Source organism: Leuresthes tenuis, unplaced genomic scaffold (assembly GCF_036924035.1).
Source record: "Leuresthes tenuis unplaced genomic scaffold, fLeuTen1.0.hap1 SCAF_8, whole genome shotgun sequence".
In the NCBI taxonomy this organism is placed as follows: Eukaryota; Metazoa; Chordata; class Actinopteri; order Atheriniformes; family Atherinopsidae; genus Leuresthes; species Leuresthes tenuis.
The window spans coordinates 11,060,841-11,078,952 of NW_027325362.1; the positions used below are offsets into that span (position 1 = coordinate 11,060,841).

General features: G+C 39.7%; 2 protein-coding genes and 1 long non-coding RNA gene across 3 annotated transcripts; 2 read left to right on the plus strand and 1 right to left on the minus strand.

Annotated features, from left to right (window-relative positions):
- Nucleotides 1-3,041: 3,041 nt before the first annotated feature.
- Nucleotides 3,042-11,411, plus strand: cog2 (component of oligomeric golgi complex 2). Its single transcript, XM_072390821.1, has 18 exons — nt 3,042-3,192; nt 3,528-3,689; nt 4,163-4,228; nt 4,313-4,393; nt 4,664-4,767; nt 4,931-5,039; nt 5,269-5,448; nt 5,712-5,836; nt 6,024-6,150; nt 6,284-6,423; nt 7,259-7,320; nt 7,406-7,557; nt 7,705-7,890; nt 8,099-8,171; nt 9,116-9,258; nt 10,164-10,303; nt 10,438-10,621; nt 10,782-11,411. The coding sequence occupies exons 1-18, from the start codon at nt 3,136-3,138 to the stop codon at nt 10,878-10,880; spliced, it is 2,190 nt and encodes a 729-aa protein (XP_072246922.1). The 5' UTR covers nt 3,042-3,135; the 3' UTR covers nt 10,881-11,411.
- Nucleotides 11,412-11,756: 345 nt separating this feature from the next.
- agt (angiotensinogen) lies at nt 11,757-15,399 on the minus strand. The gene is made up of 7 exons (XM_072390822.1): nt 15,297-15,399; nt 14,018-14,467; nt 13,523-13,889; nt 13,162-13,286; nt 12,878-13,026; nt 12,443-12,599; nt 11,757-12,345 (listed from the first exon to the last, which is right to left on the minus strand). The coding sequence occupies exons 2-7, from the start codon at nt 14,432-14,434 to the stop codon at nt 12,169-12,171; spliced, it is 1,392 nt and encodes a 463-aa protein (XP_072246923.1). The 5' UTR covers nt 14,435-14,467; nt 15,297-15,399; the 3' UTR covers nt 11,757-12,168.
- A 1,945-nt stretch (nt 15,400-17,344) lies between these two features.
- On the plus strand, nt 17,345-17,985 carry LOC140312561 (uncharacterized). The gene is made up of 3 exons (XR_011916984.1): nt 17,345-17,483; nt 17,671-17,715; nt 17,847-17,985. It is a non-coding gene; the product is annotated as an uncharacterized lncRNA (long non-coding RNA).
- Nucleotides 17,986-18,112: the final 127 nt, after the last annotated feature.

Genomic DNA, 18,112 nt, shown 5'->3' on the forward strand with positions numbered 1-18,112 from the left:
AGCTGATCCAAAATGCTGCAGCCAGAGTTCTGATGGGCCAGAGAGATCATATTTCTCCACTTTTAGCATCTCTTCATTGGCTCCCTGAATAGAATTGAAAGTTCTTCACCTCACATATAGAGCTCTTAATGGCCAAACTCCATCATATCTTAAAGAGCTCATAGTTCAATATTTTCCCAACAGAGCACTTCACTCTCAAACCACAGGCCCACTTGTGGTCTAGAGTTTCTAAAATTTGAATGAGAGGCACAGCCTTCAGTTATCAGAACTGTTTCTTGTGGATCCAGCAGCTAGTATTTGTTCAGGAAGCAGACACCCACTCTACCATTAAGATGAGGCTAAAAACTGTCTTTTTTATCAAAGCTTATAGTTAGGGATGGCTCAGTTAACCCTGAAACATACAGATACAGCAGCCTAATAGGACCGCCCAAGATGCCTCTTTACTCATTCTGCTCTCTTTTGCTCTCCATGTACAAGAGACATTATTGCTATCATTAGCTTGTTGTTTTCTTCTCAGCAGGTATCCATGACAGAAAATAAGAGAAGACCCAATGCAGAAAACATGTCTAAGGCTCTTAAGACTCACACAAATGCACAAGTAGCCTACTTTCAGGAGATGTTAGGGAGTAAGGGGGAAAACAAGTGAAAATAATTGCTGTGGCAGTTGTTCATATCACCTGCTGGTGCCTGGTCAATGGCGCTGTATCTGCTGCATTAATGAGGTTAATGATGTTCAGATTTTTCAACACAACTGAATGATGACTGTCAACATCATCCTGGGTTTCAGTAAAATGTTCTCAATGACTTAACTGTATCTCTAAACCTAAGCCAGACAAAACCCTGTGCAGGGGTAAACTGCACACACCAGCTGCCGAGAAAATGTTTGTAGTTCATAAGATGTATGACTGTATAGAACAGTGTCTGTGTGTGATTTCATAAGGCCTCAATTGACTTTCAAGGACAAACAGGTGGTAACTTTCAGAAAATTATGCATCAAACATTAAGTTTGTGTTGCACTAATATGTGTTAGCTGCACAAATCTCTTGTCGGACACCAAACCCTCCTATGTGCACCATTTTCCATCAGACTCCCAAAATGAGTCAGCAGGAAAATGTGATCCAATATCACACTAAAAACTCCTCAAATGGAGAGGAGACAGTCTCTGAGTCATTTGCCAGCACTTCAGATGACAACTCCAAAGCAGACAAGGTAGCAGTCTCATCCTGGGCAATCTAATTGCCCGTGTTCCCTTGAGTAACCCCACAACAGACCATTATATATCAGAAAAATGCTGGTAAATTAGGTTGTTGGTTCACTTAAAGTTCTGTGCATTCTTTATCCTTCTTAGTTGTACTGTGGCACTGTGTCATCAAAAGGCTAACTGCAACATGATGCCCAAATTGAATTAAACAGATCTAAAATTGCCTTTGCTTGAACAGTCTGTATGGACAGAAAGTTGTGACTGCATGATAATTTGGTCTTGCTGAAGTATTAAATCAAAGCTGATGCCTGATATTGAAAGCAAACACAAAATGTTAACATTTCAGTCAGTACATTGTGGTTAGAGTTAAATGATCAGATGTTTGCATTTCAACCCTCACACTGGAATTATTACACAAACTTGATTCTCCGCTTATTGAACAAGGCATCACGTAATCAGTATAAAAAAATGTTCAATGTTTCATAAAACACCCCCTTTTTTTAATGTGATCCTATAGAAGAAAGCCTGGCTTAACAAAAAAAAAATTAAAGTAGTACTCATTATTTCTGAGCAGATGTTTAGGTTCTATTGGTTATGTTGACCTTGCTTTTTCCTACATCTCTCTGTTCTTGAATCATCAACATTAAGGTGTGGTTGTGTGTTTAATGTTAAAGCTAATTATGGACAAATACCTTAACAAACAATATTATCATCCAATTGCTCCATTTCATTATGGATGGTGTCACATAAACAACACAGTTGCTATGTAATATTTCATTTTGTGGTATACACACAGTTTATAGAATAAATACACAGCAAAAGTGACCAATGCAGTTTATCACATCGCCAACATGCTGGAAAGTTAACAGATACTTTGGTGATCAGCTTAACAGACTAAACAGACTATGTAAATGCTCCTTATTTTTCATGTTATTGCACAGATCACATGACCATTTGTGTTGTGCAGCCACCCCAAGGCTGAAATGGCTTTTTTTTTCTCATTACTTCTGCCAAGGAGGATATTTGGTTGGTGTAATGTGTCGGTTTACAGGTTTTCTAAAAGAAACAAAAAAAAAAGAAAGCCATGACCAAATCTGTATTAAAATTGGACCACAGATGGCTGGGTCCAAGTTAGAAGTTATTGTTTGTTAGTTTGTTTCTATCTGGCCTTGGTGGAAGCATGGGGTTTAGCTCAAACTGATTTTTTTTAAAAACTGCAATGATGTCAATTCAGCTTTGTTAATCCAACAATGCATCTTACAATGCATCTGCATTTGCAGAATGCATTTGTTGGTATTAGAAATCACAAGAAAACTCAAATAATCAAAGATTATCTATCTAATTTTTCATTTACTGGCTTCCCCGGCGTGAAATCAGACCTACCGCATTCATTAATAACCTGTAAATAAAGCAAACCTAGCAGTTCAGTTCAGCTTTAACTCGAGTTCCTCTGAAATCAACCTTTTAGTTGCCTCAAATAACTTATTCTTTATTTGATAAGGGTCAAGGACATAAATATGATCCTATGGAAGGAAACACTTGTTTTGGTAAGTGCAACACAGCAAAAATCTATGTTGCAAAAATTTGCATTCCATATCTAATGTCAGGTTTTTATTGAGACTAAATAGACGGAAAGAGGTTTTCTTATAGCTCCTTATAAAGTGACAAATAATATATCACAAAAACATTGTCTAGAACCTCAGCAAACAGACACACAACGTCCCTCCCCATTGTCTCAATGGTGTATGCGTGGTCACACAATATGTTATAACACCAGAAGCCTATAGAGAGCGCAGTCGGATCATTTGGAGTATATCCTCTTCTTCTTCGTTGGTACTATTGCCATGTTTGCGGAAGCTTGGCTGTAGCAGCTAGCTCAAGACTTGTCACATTTATTTATAAATATTATATCTAGCTGTCTTTAATAACTAAAAATGAATCTGCCAAAGGGACCAGATTCTCTTTGTTTTGACAAGGATGTTTTCATGAAGGTGAGAATCTGTCAGCGTTTCTTATTCTGAAGAGCTAACGATAGTTTCTGTTATTAAAATTGTTAGCATTATTTCTACCGGTAGTTGGTATTCTTTGATGCTTACATTTCTGTTTCTTGTAACCTCTTGACAGTCAGTGAAAGTACATGTTAAATCCACACAGTTATTGTTTAAAACGCAAACAGTGTTCTGCACTCGCCACAATCAATTTCAGCAAAAGAGCTTCAGAAATGAGAAACTATCTTCACCTCTAGTATCTCTTATTCAAATTATTTCCCACACATGGCTGTTAACAGACCCAGTGCTCTCTCTTCCTTTTGCCTCTTTGTCTGCAGGATGACTTTGACGTTGATCAGTTTGTGGCTGAGTGTCGAAAGCAGGTCCAGCTGGAGGAGATGAGAGAGGACCTGGAACTGTACTATAAGCTGTTGAAAACGGCCATGGTGGAGCTCATCAACAAGGACTATGCAGACTTCGTTAACCTCTCCACCAACCTGGTCAGTAATTATTACTGAGTAAAAAAAAAAACCTCTCAGATGGAATGAGATTGGGGGAAAGTGGGTCAGGTAGATGTGGGAGTAACTAGTTTTACAGATAGAGCAGGAGGACATTTGAATATTAATTTGAGTGAACAGATCCCTTGAATAAGAAGGGATGAAATTCCCTGACAGAGTCCTATAACAGAGCAAGTAATTAATACTAATCAATCTATATATACTGTCTAAACTGCTGATAAAAGTGTTTCATTGGGTTGTTAACGTTTCCTTAAATACTGTCGGAGATTAAGATTTAGTGTGTTTTAGTTTTCTTTTATTTGAAATAAATGTCGTTTATTATTTGAAATGAACATTTATCCTATGTTTAATGTCACTGTAATTTTTTAAAATACTCTCGTACAGTTTTTGTCTGTGACAGTAAATCTGAGTGACTGTAGACTGCTTCTGCTCTGATCTCTACTTCTTTGTCTCAGGTGGGGATGGACAAAGCCCTCAATCAGCTTTCTGTGCCATTAGGACAGTTACGAGAGGAGGTCATGGTATGTACCCCCCTGATAAATGCACTGTGAGTTTTTGTTAAATCCTGCTTGGGGATTGTTTATGCACATTTCTGTTTGTTGCAGAGTCTGAGGTCCTGTGTCAGTGAAGTGATACAGGCTATCGACAACCAGCTCTTCAAACAGGAAGTCTTGCAGAACAAAAAGGTTTGAGTCCTGTTCAACACACTACATTCTGTTGTCGTCATTAGTTATCTTTACAGTGCTCTGTTTTTGTACAGTGTAATATGTCATGTTTATGCCAAATTATGCAATTTAATTACAACAAGTTATATTTGAGGCAAAACAGATTATGAACCAGTTTTTAAATTTTTATGCTACTTTCCTATCTTAGAATGCAGACAATACCCTGCAGCTGCTCTTGTTTGATAGATGACCTCTATAGATAATTTTCCTTTTATTATAATCATCCATCAGGTGTGTGTGTTGAGGCTGATTCAGGTGGTACGTTCTGTGGAGAAAATTGAGAAGATCCTCCACTCACAGAACTCCAAGGATTCTAGCTCTCTGGAAATCAGCAGGTGGGAAACTCAGAAACTTCCTGTATCAGTTAGTAGGTTATGTTTCCAATAATGATCCATAATCATTATTTGACTAATTAGAAAAACATGCCATTTATAAGCTTATCATGTCAGTATCTTTCCATATGGCTGAGTGACTGACTATCTCTCTATGTATGTACAGTCCCTTGTTAGCAGGGCAGATCCTGGAGAGGATCGCTACAGAATTCAACCAGCTGCAGTTCCACGCGGTACAAAGCAAAGGCATGCCCCTACTGGACAAAGTCAGACCTGTAAGTTTAAAGTGGTCAGTCAGAGAGACAGCTAATAAATCAAGAGCCACTTACTCAGTCAGTCAAATCACTGGATACTTTTTTTGTCACTCCATTATAATTACCTGTCAAAGATTACCAGTCTTTTTGCAGTCTTTTCAGTGAATGCTGGATGCTAATAAAGATAACATCAGTGCCTCCATCTACGCTATAAAGAAAGTGCTACACCACGTTTGATGTGCTTTGGCAGCGTATTGCAGGGATCACCTCGATGCTGCAGCAGTCTCTCGAGGGCCTGTTGATTGAGGGTCTGCAGACGTCCAACGTGGACATGGTCCGTCACTGTCTGAGGACATACGCCACCATAGACAAGACTCGAGATGCTGAAGCTCTGGTGGGACAGGTGCTAGTCAAACCATACATGGACCAGGTAAACATGCCAAACATCTCTTAAGATTTGAAGGGACCTCAGCTTTATTGGAGTAAAATATTTTGATACGGAAATTTGAAAAGGTAATAGGTTTAAATTTGCATAGAAAAAAGAAACGATTAAAAAAGAATATAATCCCAATGTTAATACGAGCTGTGTTGTTTCATATATCATTATGGCAAGCGTTTGTAATATGCAAATAGTCATTTTCCAAAATAATTTTTCAGTGTGATATCGAATCTCTTTCTTTCTTCTCATTTTAGGTGATAGTTGAGGAAGTGGTGAAGTCCAGTCCAAGTGGTCTCCAACTGATGTACTCCAGACTGTTGGAGTTTGTTCCTCATCACTGCAGACTGCTCAGAGAGGTGACCGGAGGAGCCATATCCAGGTATTGATGTTTGTGTGAATGCACATGAATTCATATCCATCAAAGATTATTTTTGTTTTCTTTTTTGGGTTTTGAATGAATAAAACTAATATTTCATTATAACTGCAAAGCGTCATTAATAACGTTTTTTGTTTTGAATCAGTGGGGGGAAGTGTTTAAACATTGCATTGTTTCCTTTCCTTCTCAGCGACAAAGCGGACACGGTGCCAGGTTATGATTTCCTGGTGAATTCTGTGTGGCCGGAGATGATCAAAGGAATAGAGGAACGGTTGGCCTACATCTTCAATCCTGGAAACCCTGACATATTCTACGAGGTACAGCTGCAAAGTTGGTGCTTGTGTGTGTAAAGATTCACTTTGCAAACATTTGACACCTTGCGTATGACTGGATAAGTCGGTGAGTGATTGCGTAGATTGACTGAGGTGTGTGTTTTCTGTTGTCCTCTAGCGTTACAGCATCAGTATGGAGTTTGTTCGGCGGTTTGAACGACAGTGCAGCTCGCAGGCCAGCGTGAAGAGGCTGAGAGTTCACACCACGTATAACAGCTTCCACAACAAATGGAACCTGCCCGTCTACTTTCAGCTACGGTGGTTATCAACTGAATACTCTTTACACTTTATACATATATATATATACCTTAGGTGTCATGTTCATATTGAGACTTAAAGCTATGTATATCTGCTCATTACTAATAAGGTGAAAAATATAGTAAAATCTCTTATTTTAGGGAATGTCTATAAATGTTTGATAGGAGCTTTTCTTTAGAGTTCTAGTGTTACCTAGAAATGTTTTGGTCAGTGTTTTGTGAATATGATCAGATATCAGTATAAGTGGAATTTCTGCACAGTGTGCATTTTTGTAGAATTGACAGGTTTAGCTTTAAGGGCTCAAGAGGCGAGCTTAGATTAAAATGGCAGCCTGTCAGCATTTTCAGTAGATAAAGACAAGTTGGCAGACAGTCACGACTTGAACAAAGCCCAATTTTACAGGAATCTGGAAAGTTGCCTGTAGCTGTGGAGTTTCAAACAGAATGATGACTCACAGCAAAATGAAAATGTGAATGTGTGTCAGCGTAATACTAAACACAGCTCATAAACATAACACTTGATAGAGCTCGACAGAATGACCAATGACCAAAAAAAAAGTACAGAAATGGTTCTGCTGTTTGTCAACCTCCTTTCTCCCCCTCAGTCACACACAGTAAAGTACACAACATGCAGATTCATCATTGCACGTCAAAGCAAAGATTTAAGCTTTGCGTCCCCATTTCACAATCCTTAACTCCAGAGTTCAGCTTTTCTGGACTGTCAAAAAATTTCCAGTGCAAATGTTGTTAAGCATGTTTCTATCAGAGCTGATGTAAGAACCACGCTGATAACAATTTGTTCTGTTCTCTCTCGGCATGCTTCACCTTGTTTTTAGCTACAAGGAAATAGCTGGGCGCCTGGAAAACGCCATCAGTGATGGATTAGAACCAGCCCCAGGTGGGACTTAATTTCTTAATTTCTAAATATCAGTGTTTACCGAATGTTTTACCCACAATATGTTTGTGTATACGTTCATTTACAGCTGGCGGTGCATACCACCTGCAGGCATCTGAGGTGTTGTGGACCTGTTTAGTCAGGTGCTGGTCAGACAAGGTGTATCTGCCGCCTCTGGCCCATCGCTTCTGGAAGCTGACACTGCAGCTGTACTCACGATATGCCAAGTTTCTTGATGAGGTAAACCTTATCACTAGAAACTAATGTAGATATTTATAAGGTCGTTGCTAGATTGGACCAGCTTTCTTCTCCAACCTACCTTAAGTCTTGTCGCTCTGATCCTGTTTGCCCAATTAGTTGTCAGTTGCATGTTCTTGTTTCACTCAGGTTTTGACAAAGACTCCATCCTCCGAGGTGCTAAAGGAGCCGATCAGGCCTCTGCCGAGCTCGGCCTCGTCCACATCCAGCCGAACGTCACTGGACGAAGGCGGCAGTGAGAGTGGAAGCCCCACGTCTCTGTCCACCAAACAGCTGGTGTACATTGCAGCAGACATCCAGAAACTGCAGCAGCAGGTGCACTTGCCCAAACTGAGATGTCTATCTTCAGAGATATATACAGCAACAATGGATTCCTTTTGTGGATTGATAAGCCATTATTCAGTTCAGTTCAAGCTTACAGAGTTAATCTTGGCCACGAGTGGGCACTGACTTCACATCAGTGCTCTTGTCTGAATTCAGTTTACCGTTCTTCTTTCCTCACTGACAGTTGCCTTTCTCTTAGGTCCCAGACTTGTCAGAGATGGTCAAACAGCGGTTAGAAGCCACGGGATTCAAAAACTTTGCTGTTGTGGAAGGTAAGCTGTGAATACTATCCGTACAGTAGCTAGTTTAGTTTTCTACTTCACTTGAAGTGTTTTCTTGATCTTGTCCAGCATATATTTGTCAGTAGTAGTAGTAGTTTTTTTTTTGTGATTTAGCAGCCTGTTAAGTGTCTGCTGGCTGTTTCTGGGTGCATTATCGGGTAGAGCTGCACATACCAATTATTTATGATATCGCTAGGGGTGCAATGGATCAAAAAACTCACGTTTTGGATCGTTTCGTGGATTTGGCCTCATGTCTGCACCTATAAACACACCCATAGCGTTTGTGATGGCTTTAACCCGGTCGGATTGTGCAACAAGGGGCTGCATAATTGCCGCGGTGATACGCGGTTGTTGAGCAGCCTTCATTTTCTCTCCTGTCAGGGGGATGTTGCTTCAGATACGTGGCCATGCTTGATGTGTTTCCACTGTCATTTGACTTTGTTGTGCCACAGTGCCTACACACCGTCACGGTTTTACCCACTAACCTCTTTTCCCCGTACAGGGATTTAAATGACGCGGGGCGTTCAAGCTCCTCCGTTCCTCCGCTCGCCATGACCACGCTGTGACTGGACTGAACATGCGCACAACTTTTTTTCATAAATCAATCCGCGGATCGCGTGCGTGCCGAACCGAAGATATTGATCCAAACGGATCACGGATCAATGATGATCCGTTGCACCACTAGATATCGCAATACTGACCTAATAATTACAATTTCACTTTTTCTCCAAATGGCACAGCTGTTTTTTCATGCAGCCATAAATGCAAACACATTCAGTGACATTAGTTTAAACTTCCTTATGATATTGTGCTAGAATGCTATCTGAAAATGTTGTATTCCTTTCGTTGTTTTTTGTTCTCACTCCCAGACTTTAACTGTAGGGCGCTCAGACTGTGTGTATTTGTGTATGTACAGTCACTCTCTTCTATGTCAGATGCTCTTTCAGAATCTAAGGCTGGTCTGTCAAGCAGCATTCCATCCCTGAAAACCAGGATGACGCAGCATCTGACTGAACGCTGCTGCCGCTTCCTGAAAAGTGCCTCAGAGGTTCCGCGGCTCTACCGCAGGACTAATAAAGTGAGTGGATGTGTTTCTGCTGCATTTCATCATGTTATATTCCGTCATGTTTCTTGGAGCATCCATGGGGAGCACTGCTTGACTGATTTGGAGAAAATGATGTGACGTGTTTGAATCGTTATTTCTGTAGGAAATGCTTATATTAAAGGTGAGGCTTTCACCTCGGAAGTTCACCAGCCGGTCAGATTTTGATGCACTGATGTTACATAAAGTAAAAGTATGAATGCATTTGTACAAATGTGACTCATCAGTAATGAGTGTTTTATTATTTTTGGCAACATTTAGACTATTAATGGGCTGATAAATGTTTCAGAATAAACGTTGAATCTGTTTGACTAAAGAAGAAAAGAAAAAAGAAAAAGAACATTCCCGTAATTGAATTGTTTTGAGTGGATCTGAGAGTTTTCTGTCAAACATGCGCTTGAACTGCTCAGTCTCTTTCAGTCTATTTGCCTCATAATGACCAGTGATATCGCCTCCCCTTTGCAGTGCTGCTCAGCTGTGTTTGTCTGCATTTACAACACTGTGTTTTGTTACGATCAGCATTTTCGGTAGCATTGTTGGCAAGTTCCCTGCTGCTGTTATTTCTTTTTGCAGAGTGAACAGTGATGGCACGCTCACACTTTGATAAGTAACGAGTAGTTGCTGATGCTGAGGGTGTTTTCACAACTGAAAGTTCGAGCTAGTGTTTGTGTTTTTGGGGGGATACTGATTAGATTTCACAAATATTCCATCTTCTCCAAAAATGCTTGGACAGCGTTGACTTTTTTATTTTTTTTAAATCTCTTTGGCCATGTTTTAAACTGCCTCTCATCCTCAACAAGAGGAAAGTAATGAGAAGAAACCCATACTCCATCTTTTTGGGCAGAAATGAATTAAACTTTTCAAACTTCCTCACTGTGAAGGATCTGCCGGTGCGTGCATCAGCATACATGGACAACGCGTTACGACCATTACATCAGCTGCTGACTGACTCCACGGGGCTGGTCACCCCCCATACAGCACAGGAGTGGCTGCGAGTTGCACTCTCTGAATGCACACAGAAGTAAGTTTAATATACGCACTGATAGATATAAATAGACCCAAATACAGTCCTAGTAATGAAGACTTTAAAAGGGTATCTTTGCCTAGAGTGAGTTGTTCCATTTGATATACCTACCTGTTCCACCTTGTGCTCAGGTACTACGAGACCATCTCAGAGGTGCTGAGCTCCGTGAGAAAGATGGAGGAGAGTCTGAAGCGTTTGAAACAAGCCAGAAAGGGTGCAACCACGACTACCTCAGCTGGGGCAAATGGTGGACTTACAGATGACGGCAAGATTCGTCTTCAGCTGGCACTGGATGTGGAATACTTGGGCGAACAGGTTCGTGCCATTTGAGTTCACAAGCAGACATGCGTGGAGACGCATGTCAAACGAGGTTCATCACTAACAAATAGCGCAAAGTCTAGTCTAAGTTAGAGTGCAAACTGAAAATTGTGATCCAAACTTCTGTGAGGTCATTCTTTTCTGTTGTACGTTTCAGATCCAAAAAATGGGTCTTCAGCCGAATGACATCTCCATGTTTTCCACTCTGGTGGAGCTTGTGAAAGAGGCCCGAGAGCTTGCTGAACAGAACCAGTGAAAACTCCCCAGTGACTTAAAACCCTTGAACACGCTGCACTCTTCTTCACAATTTCTGAAGACATGGGAAAAGAAACAAACATTTGTCTTGGTCGAGGCAAAAATTGTGGTCTTGTAACAGCTTATGATCATCGGACTACGTGGAAAGAAAAGCACTGACACTGCTGAATTCAATATGCAATCTTCAGAGCTGCAGTGCGCAAACATTTCAGAGAAAAAGTAACTGGCTCTGGTGTTGGCTATTATGGATATAAGGGACTGCATGGTACAGTGGTCTGATATACCACTGCATGGTCAGAGACACTGCTCTGTGCAAACTTGTGCTTATCATAGGTTGGGCCAGAATGTTGCACACCAAGAGGCTCAAATTTTATGTGTAATGTGAGAATATCGGTCAGAGGATATTTGTCTAATTTCTGCTGCTTAATCGCAGATAAATCGTATAATGCATATATGCTCAAATCAAAGTTGTATAAAATGATATGTTTAGCATAATTAACTTGGGAATAAACTAAAGGATTTCAGATATATTTTAGAGTAAGTGTTTTATAAATGACTTTTTCTTTCAGGACTTGTGAATGCTTTTTTGCTGGGTGAATGAACATTTCTGTATTTTAAATTAGGCTTCTTATTTGTTCAAATGGTAGGGCTGCACTGTTGGTGAGAGAAGGCTACACAATCATTTCTGACATGATTTATATTTTTACAGTATGGAAAATGTATTTTTATTATAATTATTTCAATGACAATTTCCTTTAAACTCCCAACTTTTCACACCTCTCCCGCTTGACCTGTTTAGACTTTGACAGTTGATAAAAGACTTAGTTGAAACATTTAAATTGTCTGAGGTATTGACGGAAAATGCATACATTTGAGCTATATTTGGAAATGAGGGTTTTATTTCGGCAATCACAAAACAAAAATAGACTCTCAGTTACAATATACAAGACGTATGCCATTCGAAATACACAGAAATGGTTACTGTACCTATTGTAGTGAAATATACTGTACAGAACGCAGCCAAAATACATTTTACAGAAAAGATAAACCAATTAAGATTTTAGGAAGCTGACTGAAAAAGCTACCCTACAGTAACATGCTTTCATAAATACTGACACAGGATCCCCAGTGACTCCTAGGCTTGTTGGGAAATCGGTTTAGTCTGAAAAAAAAAACCTATAACACTATCGAATGTTGTCAGATCTTTGTTGAACAAGTTTGTGCGTCATCTGGCATAGTGGACATTCTTCATGTCTACGTTTTTTGTATATTCAAAAAACTATCCACCTTTAGACTGTGGGGTTGGTGATCTTGCCAAGCATGAGGATAGAGTTATAATATCCTTCTATGACTGAGAAGAAGAATGGCCTGTTGATTGATAATGTAAGAGGAGTGCCTGCTTCCTGATTCTTGTCCTGAAGTTCTGTTCCCTCCTCAGACATCTCAAACAGCACCTTGTTGATGGCCTGAGATAGGAGAGAGAACTATTAATTAAAGAAACAGAAAGTGATTTTAAAAAAAAAACAAACATATAATGACAAGATGATGGCAGCACTGGTTTACCTTGTTTATGGTGAAGGGTTTGATGTTGCTGAGCTGGCCAAAGTCAGCCTGGGAGCCCATCAGCTTAGCCTCGATCTCTGGGTTCATGTATGTCAGCAGATCCCGTAGGTCAGTCACAGACGACGTGGAGAACTTAGGGAGTGAAAGCTCCACCAGACTGGAAAAGAAAACGGATTTATTTATTTTACAATTAAGTTTTAAAAATGAAATGGGATTTTGCCTGACTTTTTTTCCTCTAAAAATCTTTATAGACTAATTGCATTACATTGATTATATGATTGACTTGTGCACATGGACTATAGTTTGTTAACCTGAAGCTGGTACAAAGCCACAGCGTTTAAAAAAAAAAAAAAGAAAAGATTCTGCAGACTTCCAGTCTGTCAACATGTGATAGGGACAGCATAAGTTGAAGAAGCTGAAAAGGACAATACTAACCCCTCTTTAAGGTGTTGGTGCCAGCCTGACATCCCATTAGTTAGCAGATTAGTCTCTATGTTAGGGAGGTTGACGCCTTCATGAGGGAGGACCAGCAACATGTAGGACCGTTTGCTGAGATTCAGCTTCACAACAGTGCACCCCCTCACCTTTAAAATCACAAAACGAGAATAACACAGATGAGTTCAACCCCCCCGCTTATCATTCTAGCAGCTCATTATTTTACGACTGCAATAAACACAAATACAAAAATGAACCCACAAATCTTCTGCACTTATTTTTACCTTATCGTTCAGGTAGTGGTAGTGACCTGTGCGGGTCATAAATGGAGCCAATACTGTTGTTGTTTCATCCACGTGAAACTCCTGCAGGGAGGTCTTCTCTGGTTGGAAAGCTGTCATCCAGTTGCCTTAAAAGACATGGCCAAAGAACAAAGTCAGGTACTGAAGGGTGCTGTGGTAGTTAATGGGGCTCCAGTCATTTTTATTTGTACGGTTTTAGCTTGTTATATCAGGTCAATGCACAGTAAAAAAAAAAAAAATAAACATTTTGAGAAACTTTGCACCGCTAAGATTCAAAGCTAGTTTTCACATTAAACTATAATCAAATGAGAATATTCTGTAATATAAACCAACACAGACAGACCTTGGAAGCTGAAAGAGGAGATAAACAGAAGATCGCTGCTCGGGTTCAAATCTTTGAAGATGTTCTTCACCTTCCCATTTGAAGTCTTCTCCACAAAGCTGTTCACCAGCGTCTCTGCCTCCTGAGGTATGGAGAAGTCCACGCCTCGGATAAAGGATGTGTCTGAGAAGTCCTGCGTGCCTTTAATAAAGTCCCCAGATAGGTGAGCATCCTTGCGAGCAAAGGCCCAGATCTGGGTAGTGATTTTGTCTTTATGTCCATCATCCACCAGAGAGTTAATGCCCTGCAGAGTGCTGAGAACCTTGTGTCCATCCACTAAGGACACACAGTCCTCTCTGTCAGTGTCACTACTCAGGCCTAGGAGAGCCTGGAAGAAAAACAGATGGACAGTTAAGAAGACAGGATCAGCAGGTTCCTGCTTAACAACAGAAAACCTCTTAAAAACTATCTACACTGTATAGACTGCTCTTATAACAGTACATTAAAAACAGGCACCTGGAAAGCGCTTGCTGTCTTCTTGGAGGCTCCTAGGTAGAAGTTGACAAGCGACCCATATGTGTTGACTGGAGAGAGGAGGATGTTGGTGCTGTTCTGCTTGCTGCTGAAAGCCTGATACATCCTCAGGCCAAAAGTGTTCATCAGCTCTGCCAGGACCGCTGTCCTCACTGTGATATTCTGCTTCTGAGCATCCAGTTTTGACACGTCCCTGGTGTCTGGTGTCAAGACTTCAATATCAAGGGGTACCACAGGAATCGTTTCAGGAGGCTTAACAGTCTGGCTTTCTAGGGTCTCACAGCTGACATTCTCTCCAGCAAATAGATTGAAAGGGTGAACATAGACTCGGTTGGCTTGGCATCCCGAGAGGCAGCAACACAGCAGGAAGACCAGAAGAGGTGACTGTAGTTTCCTCATTTTTCTTTTGGTTTGTTAAATAGATGAGTTCCTCTGGTGAAGGAGAGCAGGACACACACATATTCTTATTTTCAGTTGAGTTAGTGTGTCAGCCTATAAACAACCTGTTGTATCTTGGGGAGTTAGACATTATCTATCAATGTTACAGGATTATAAGCACAGCTTTTGTCACAAATATGGCTACATCTGGTTTTGGGTCTCTGACAGGATTGGTTGTGATGAGCATCCACCTTAGAACTCCATGTCAGTCACTGATTGATTGATCTTTGAGTGTTTTCTCTCCAGCTGGTTGGGGAAGGAGAGCAGGCATTATGTTCAATAGAAAATTTCAGGCCATTTTATTGGCCTGAAATAATATTTTGATGGATTGATCTACATATCTGTGAAGGAGAGTAAGTTTATTGAGTAATCTCTCTTGCAAAAACAGGACTTTATCCCTTGACTTGAACATGGAGACATGTGGACTGATGAACTCTCAGAGGAGGTAAGCAAACAATAGATTTTCCCCTATTTGGACATGCACCACAGGACATGGCCTTGGTCCCTAATCAATAAAACACATGCACAAATGTTCTTAAACATAACCAAAACACATGAGGATTCTGTGAGGATAATAGATGGCTGCCTCGTGATTATTGATCATTTCTGTTCAGGTCCAGGTTTTTCAGGTTTTTATATGATCTGGTTCACAAATTGTAAAGGGAAAAACAAACTGCATTGTACATTTTTACAATTACGCAACCCTCAAACTAAACTTAACAATTTATTTTCTAGTTTTGAAGATTCTAATAGATTTGTTCTTCTAGTTATGTACTTTCAAAAATGTACCCTCATCTGAGACAAAGTGAAAATTTGTTCTTACCTTGAGTGTGTGCAGCTGCTGAATGCAGTTCAGAATGAGGTCCTGACTTCTCTGCTCCCTTACTTAAACCCAAGTGGTCAGCAGCGGTGCTTGTTTTCTGGTTACAGATTAACCAAAGTAGCATTGAGTCAGGGGCTCTGCTGTCACGACTCACAGCCCGCTTTGTACTGAAGAGTTACCGTTATAGATTAATCAGCCTGACAGGGAGAAAAAAAACTGGGGAGTCAAATATGAGTTCACCTTCCACAACAGTGAGGCAAGATAGAGAAGGACAACTGACTCACTGAAATGTCACAATATCATCAAGATGTTTATTTGTTTAAGGAGAGGGTAATAAACTGAGTTAATTATGCGTGTTCTTTGTCATTTTGCTTGCCATGTGGCTCAAACAAAGATCAAGTGAAGAGTCAAACTCAGCACTGGTCCAATTTCACAAGAACAAAGAGTCAACGATGGTTTGATACTATTATCATAAATCTCTCCATATCATCACTGTAAATGTAATATTTATTGTATATTTACAATTATGCCCATTGAAATATAGAGGGAATGATATAAACAACAAATTATGTCACAAAAATAAATAGAAGCCAAACTTTTCAGTAAAGAATGTAGAACATAGGGTTCCTTAATATTACAGCAGTATTGTAATAAAATGACATGTGAGTGGTATGTGCAAACCTGTATAACGTCAACCTGAGGTCATGCTCAGTGGATTCTTCTGCAGAAGCAATATCTAAATGACCGTACTGATAAATATGGGGCAGTGATGGTGCAGTATCAGTTAATGTTACTGGCGCCTGTGGTTGCATTTCTTGAGGTAGATCTACTCTCCATGATCACAGAGCAGGTCCACCATGTGCTGTCATCAACAAACCTGTGTGGGAGAGGGACCACACATTCAAGATAGTACCAGCTTATCTCTGTGCTGCGTCAGTGGATATTTAACTTCCTGACAGGTGAACCGAAAAAAAAAAAAAAAGCAATGATGTTGAAGTGGGCGGACATGTGTCACCCTCCCTCATCCATCTCTCTCAATTTCTTTTCTGGCAACACAAAGAAAGAAATGTAAATGGCCCTGGGAAAAGAGCAAACACTTGTCAAATATTTAACTAGTTCACCAGCAAGCAATAAAAAATTATATTTACTAATTAAGGTGACATCCATGGTCTGGATGAGGAAAATCCTTTAAAAGCACACCTGAGTCAACAGGGTGGAGTACACCAGATTTTCTCACAAGGAATAGGAAATTATATAATGTCTAGTGTTTACAGTCCTGGTTTTATCTTTTACAAACATTGTTCCCGTAATAATGACAACCATTCTGGAAGGAAGAGTCAGCAGAGAAAAGAGAAACATCCATTCACTTTTGCACCCTTTTGCCCACAGATTAATGTTCAATCTGACTGTTATTACACTTTTCATTGTAATTTGATTTAAGTTTGCTAACGGCTGCTTGGAGAGTTTGAAACAAAATATTTTGGAAACATGCCTTTTCACAAGCAGCGTTATTCCTTTCAGCAGTAGCGTAGAATATTGTATCTCTATAGCTTTGCTATTATATACAAAGAAAAAAAATATATTGACATACAGATATCATGAAGAGATAATTCAGTGTTTAAGTAAAAATATTTATATCTGATATATATATATATATGAAGCATTTGTATATTTTGGAAGGGTTAACTTGGATATTTTCTGGGCACAACAAACAGCTGTTGAACACAGAAACTGAAATTCTAATCTAGTTTCTATATTAGCTTAAAAATACAGTATTAGTACACAGTTTTTAGTTGAGACGTGTGGACTTGATGCAGCAATAGTCGTGTCAGTTCTCTGCCTCTATCATTTCTTTAGTACTTCCTTATCAGCACAGTTGCAGCTTTCCAAAAAAATTCACAAGATGTTTAGCTAAACAAATATCTTAAAACACATCCTGAAGCTTGAGGTGGACAATCAAAGTTTATTATAGTTAACCAAGTGTGTGTTTCACATGCTGAGTAATATATTATATATACTCACATATATGTTTGGTAATGTCAGGAACTTTATAGGCACTATAACAAGGTGGGTACAGAAGATAAAAGCTGCAGACTCCAGCACCTGAAGCAGACTGGAAGGTGAACAGATTCACCATGTGGACCCTCTTGTTTCTCAGCAGTGTGCTCGTCACACATGGAGTACTCGGTAATCTTCACTTCCTTTGACATTTTCTTTCTGTATTTTTTTCTTTTAGATAAAAATAATTAGTTTTGCATAGATAGTGTTGGGCAGTAAGCGGCAACGTTTGAGTGGGAATTCTGTTTGGGCTTGTTGCCCTCGTTATCACTCATTCACTCTGACTTTTTGTTATGTTTTTCTTGTAATCCATCAGGTCAGTCAACTGTGGCTATGGAATCAGAAACACCAAATTATTCAGGTATAAACATAAGGACTAAAGTCAGAAATATCACTGAAGTGTAATCACATTGTCTGTATTACTTTTTTTTACCCTATTTGTGGTAGAAGGTTGAGATACTGTTGCTTTTATCTTTTTCTGTTTATTTTCAGCTACACCCTGTGGTGGGTACCTGTACAGCAGCAGTGGCACTTTCTATAGCCCCAACTATCCAAACACCTACCCAAATAATGCCAACTGTGTATGGTACATTAGACCAGGCCGGCAATATATTCAATTAGAGTTCTCTAATGTAAAGTAAGTGAATGCACTGCTTGTGTTTGATTGCAAACTATGTTTAGTCTGGTATTTAACACTCAAAGCTGCTTTTTTGTCTATCACAGAACTGAGTGTAATTATGATGACATTCAAGTCTATG

What these genes read in the sequence shown, in the direction of transcription:
- cog2 (XM_072390821.1), top strand. Translation starts at nt 3,136, where the DNA reads ATGAATCTGCCAAAGGGACCAGATTCTCTTTGTTTTGACAAGGATGTT. An exon ending in ACCCTGACATATTCTACGAG is followed by an intron (nt 6,151 to 6,283) that starts GTACAGCTGCAA and finishes GTTGTCCTCTAG; the next exon opens with CGTTACAGCATCAGTATGGA. An exon ending in TCCAGAAACTGCAGCAGCAG is followed by an intron (nt 7,891 to 8,098) that starts GTGCACTTGCCC and finishes CCTTTCTCTTAG; the next exon opens with GTCCCAGACTTGTCAGAGAT.
- agt (XM_072390822.1), bottom strand. Translation starts at nt 14,434, where the DNA reads ATGAGGAAACTACAGTCACCTCTTCTGGTCTTCCTGCTGTGTTGCTGC. An exon ending in CTCCTCTTTCAGCTTCCAAG is followed by an intron (nt 13,287 to 13,522) that starts GTCTGTCTGTGT and finishes ATGTCTTTTAAG; the next exon opens with GCAACTGGATGACAGCTTTC. An exon ending in CACCAACACCTTAAAGAGGG is followed by an intron (nt 12,600 to 12,877) that starts GTTAGTATTGTC and finishes TTTCTTTTCCAG; the next exon opens with TCTGGTGGAGCTTTCACTCC.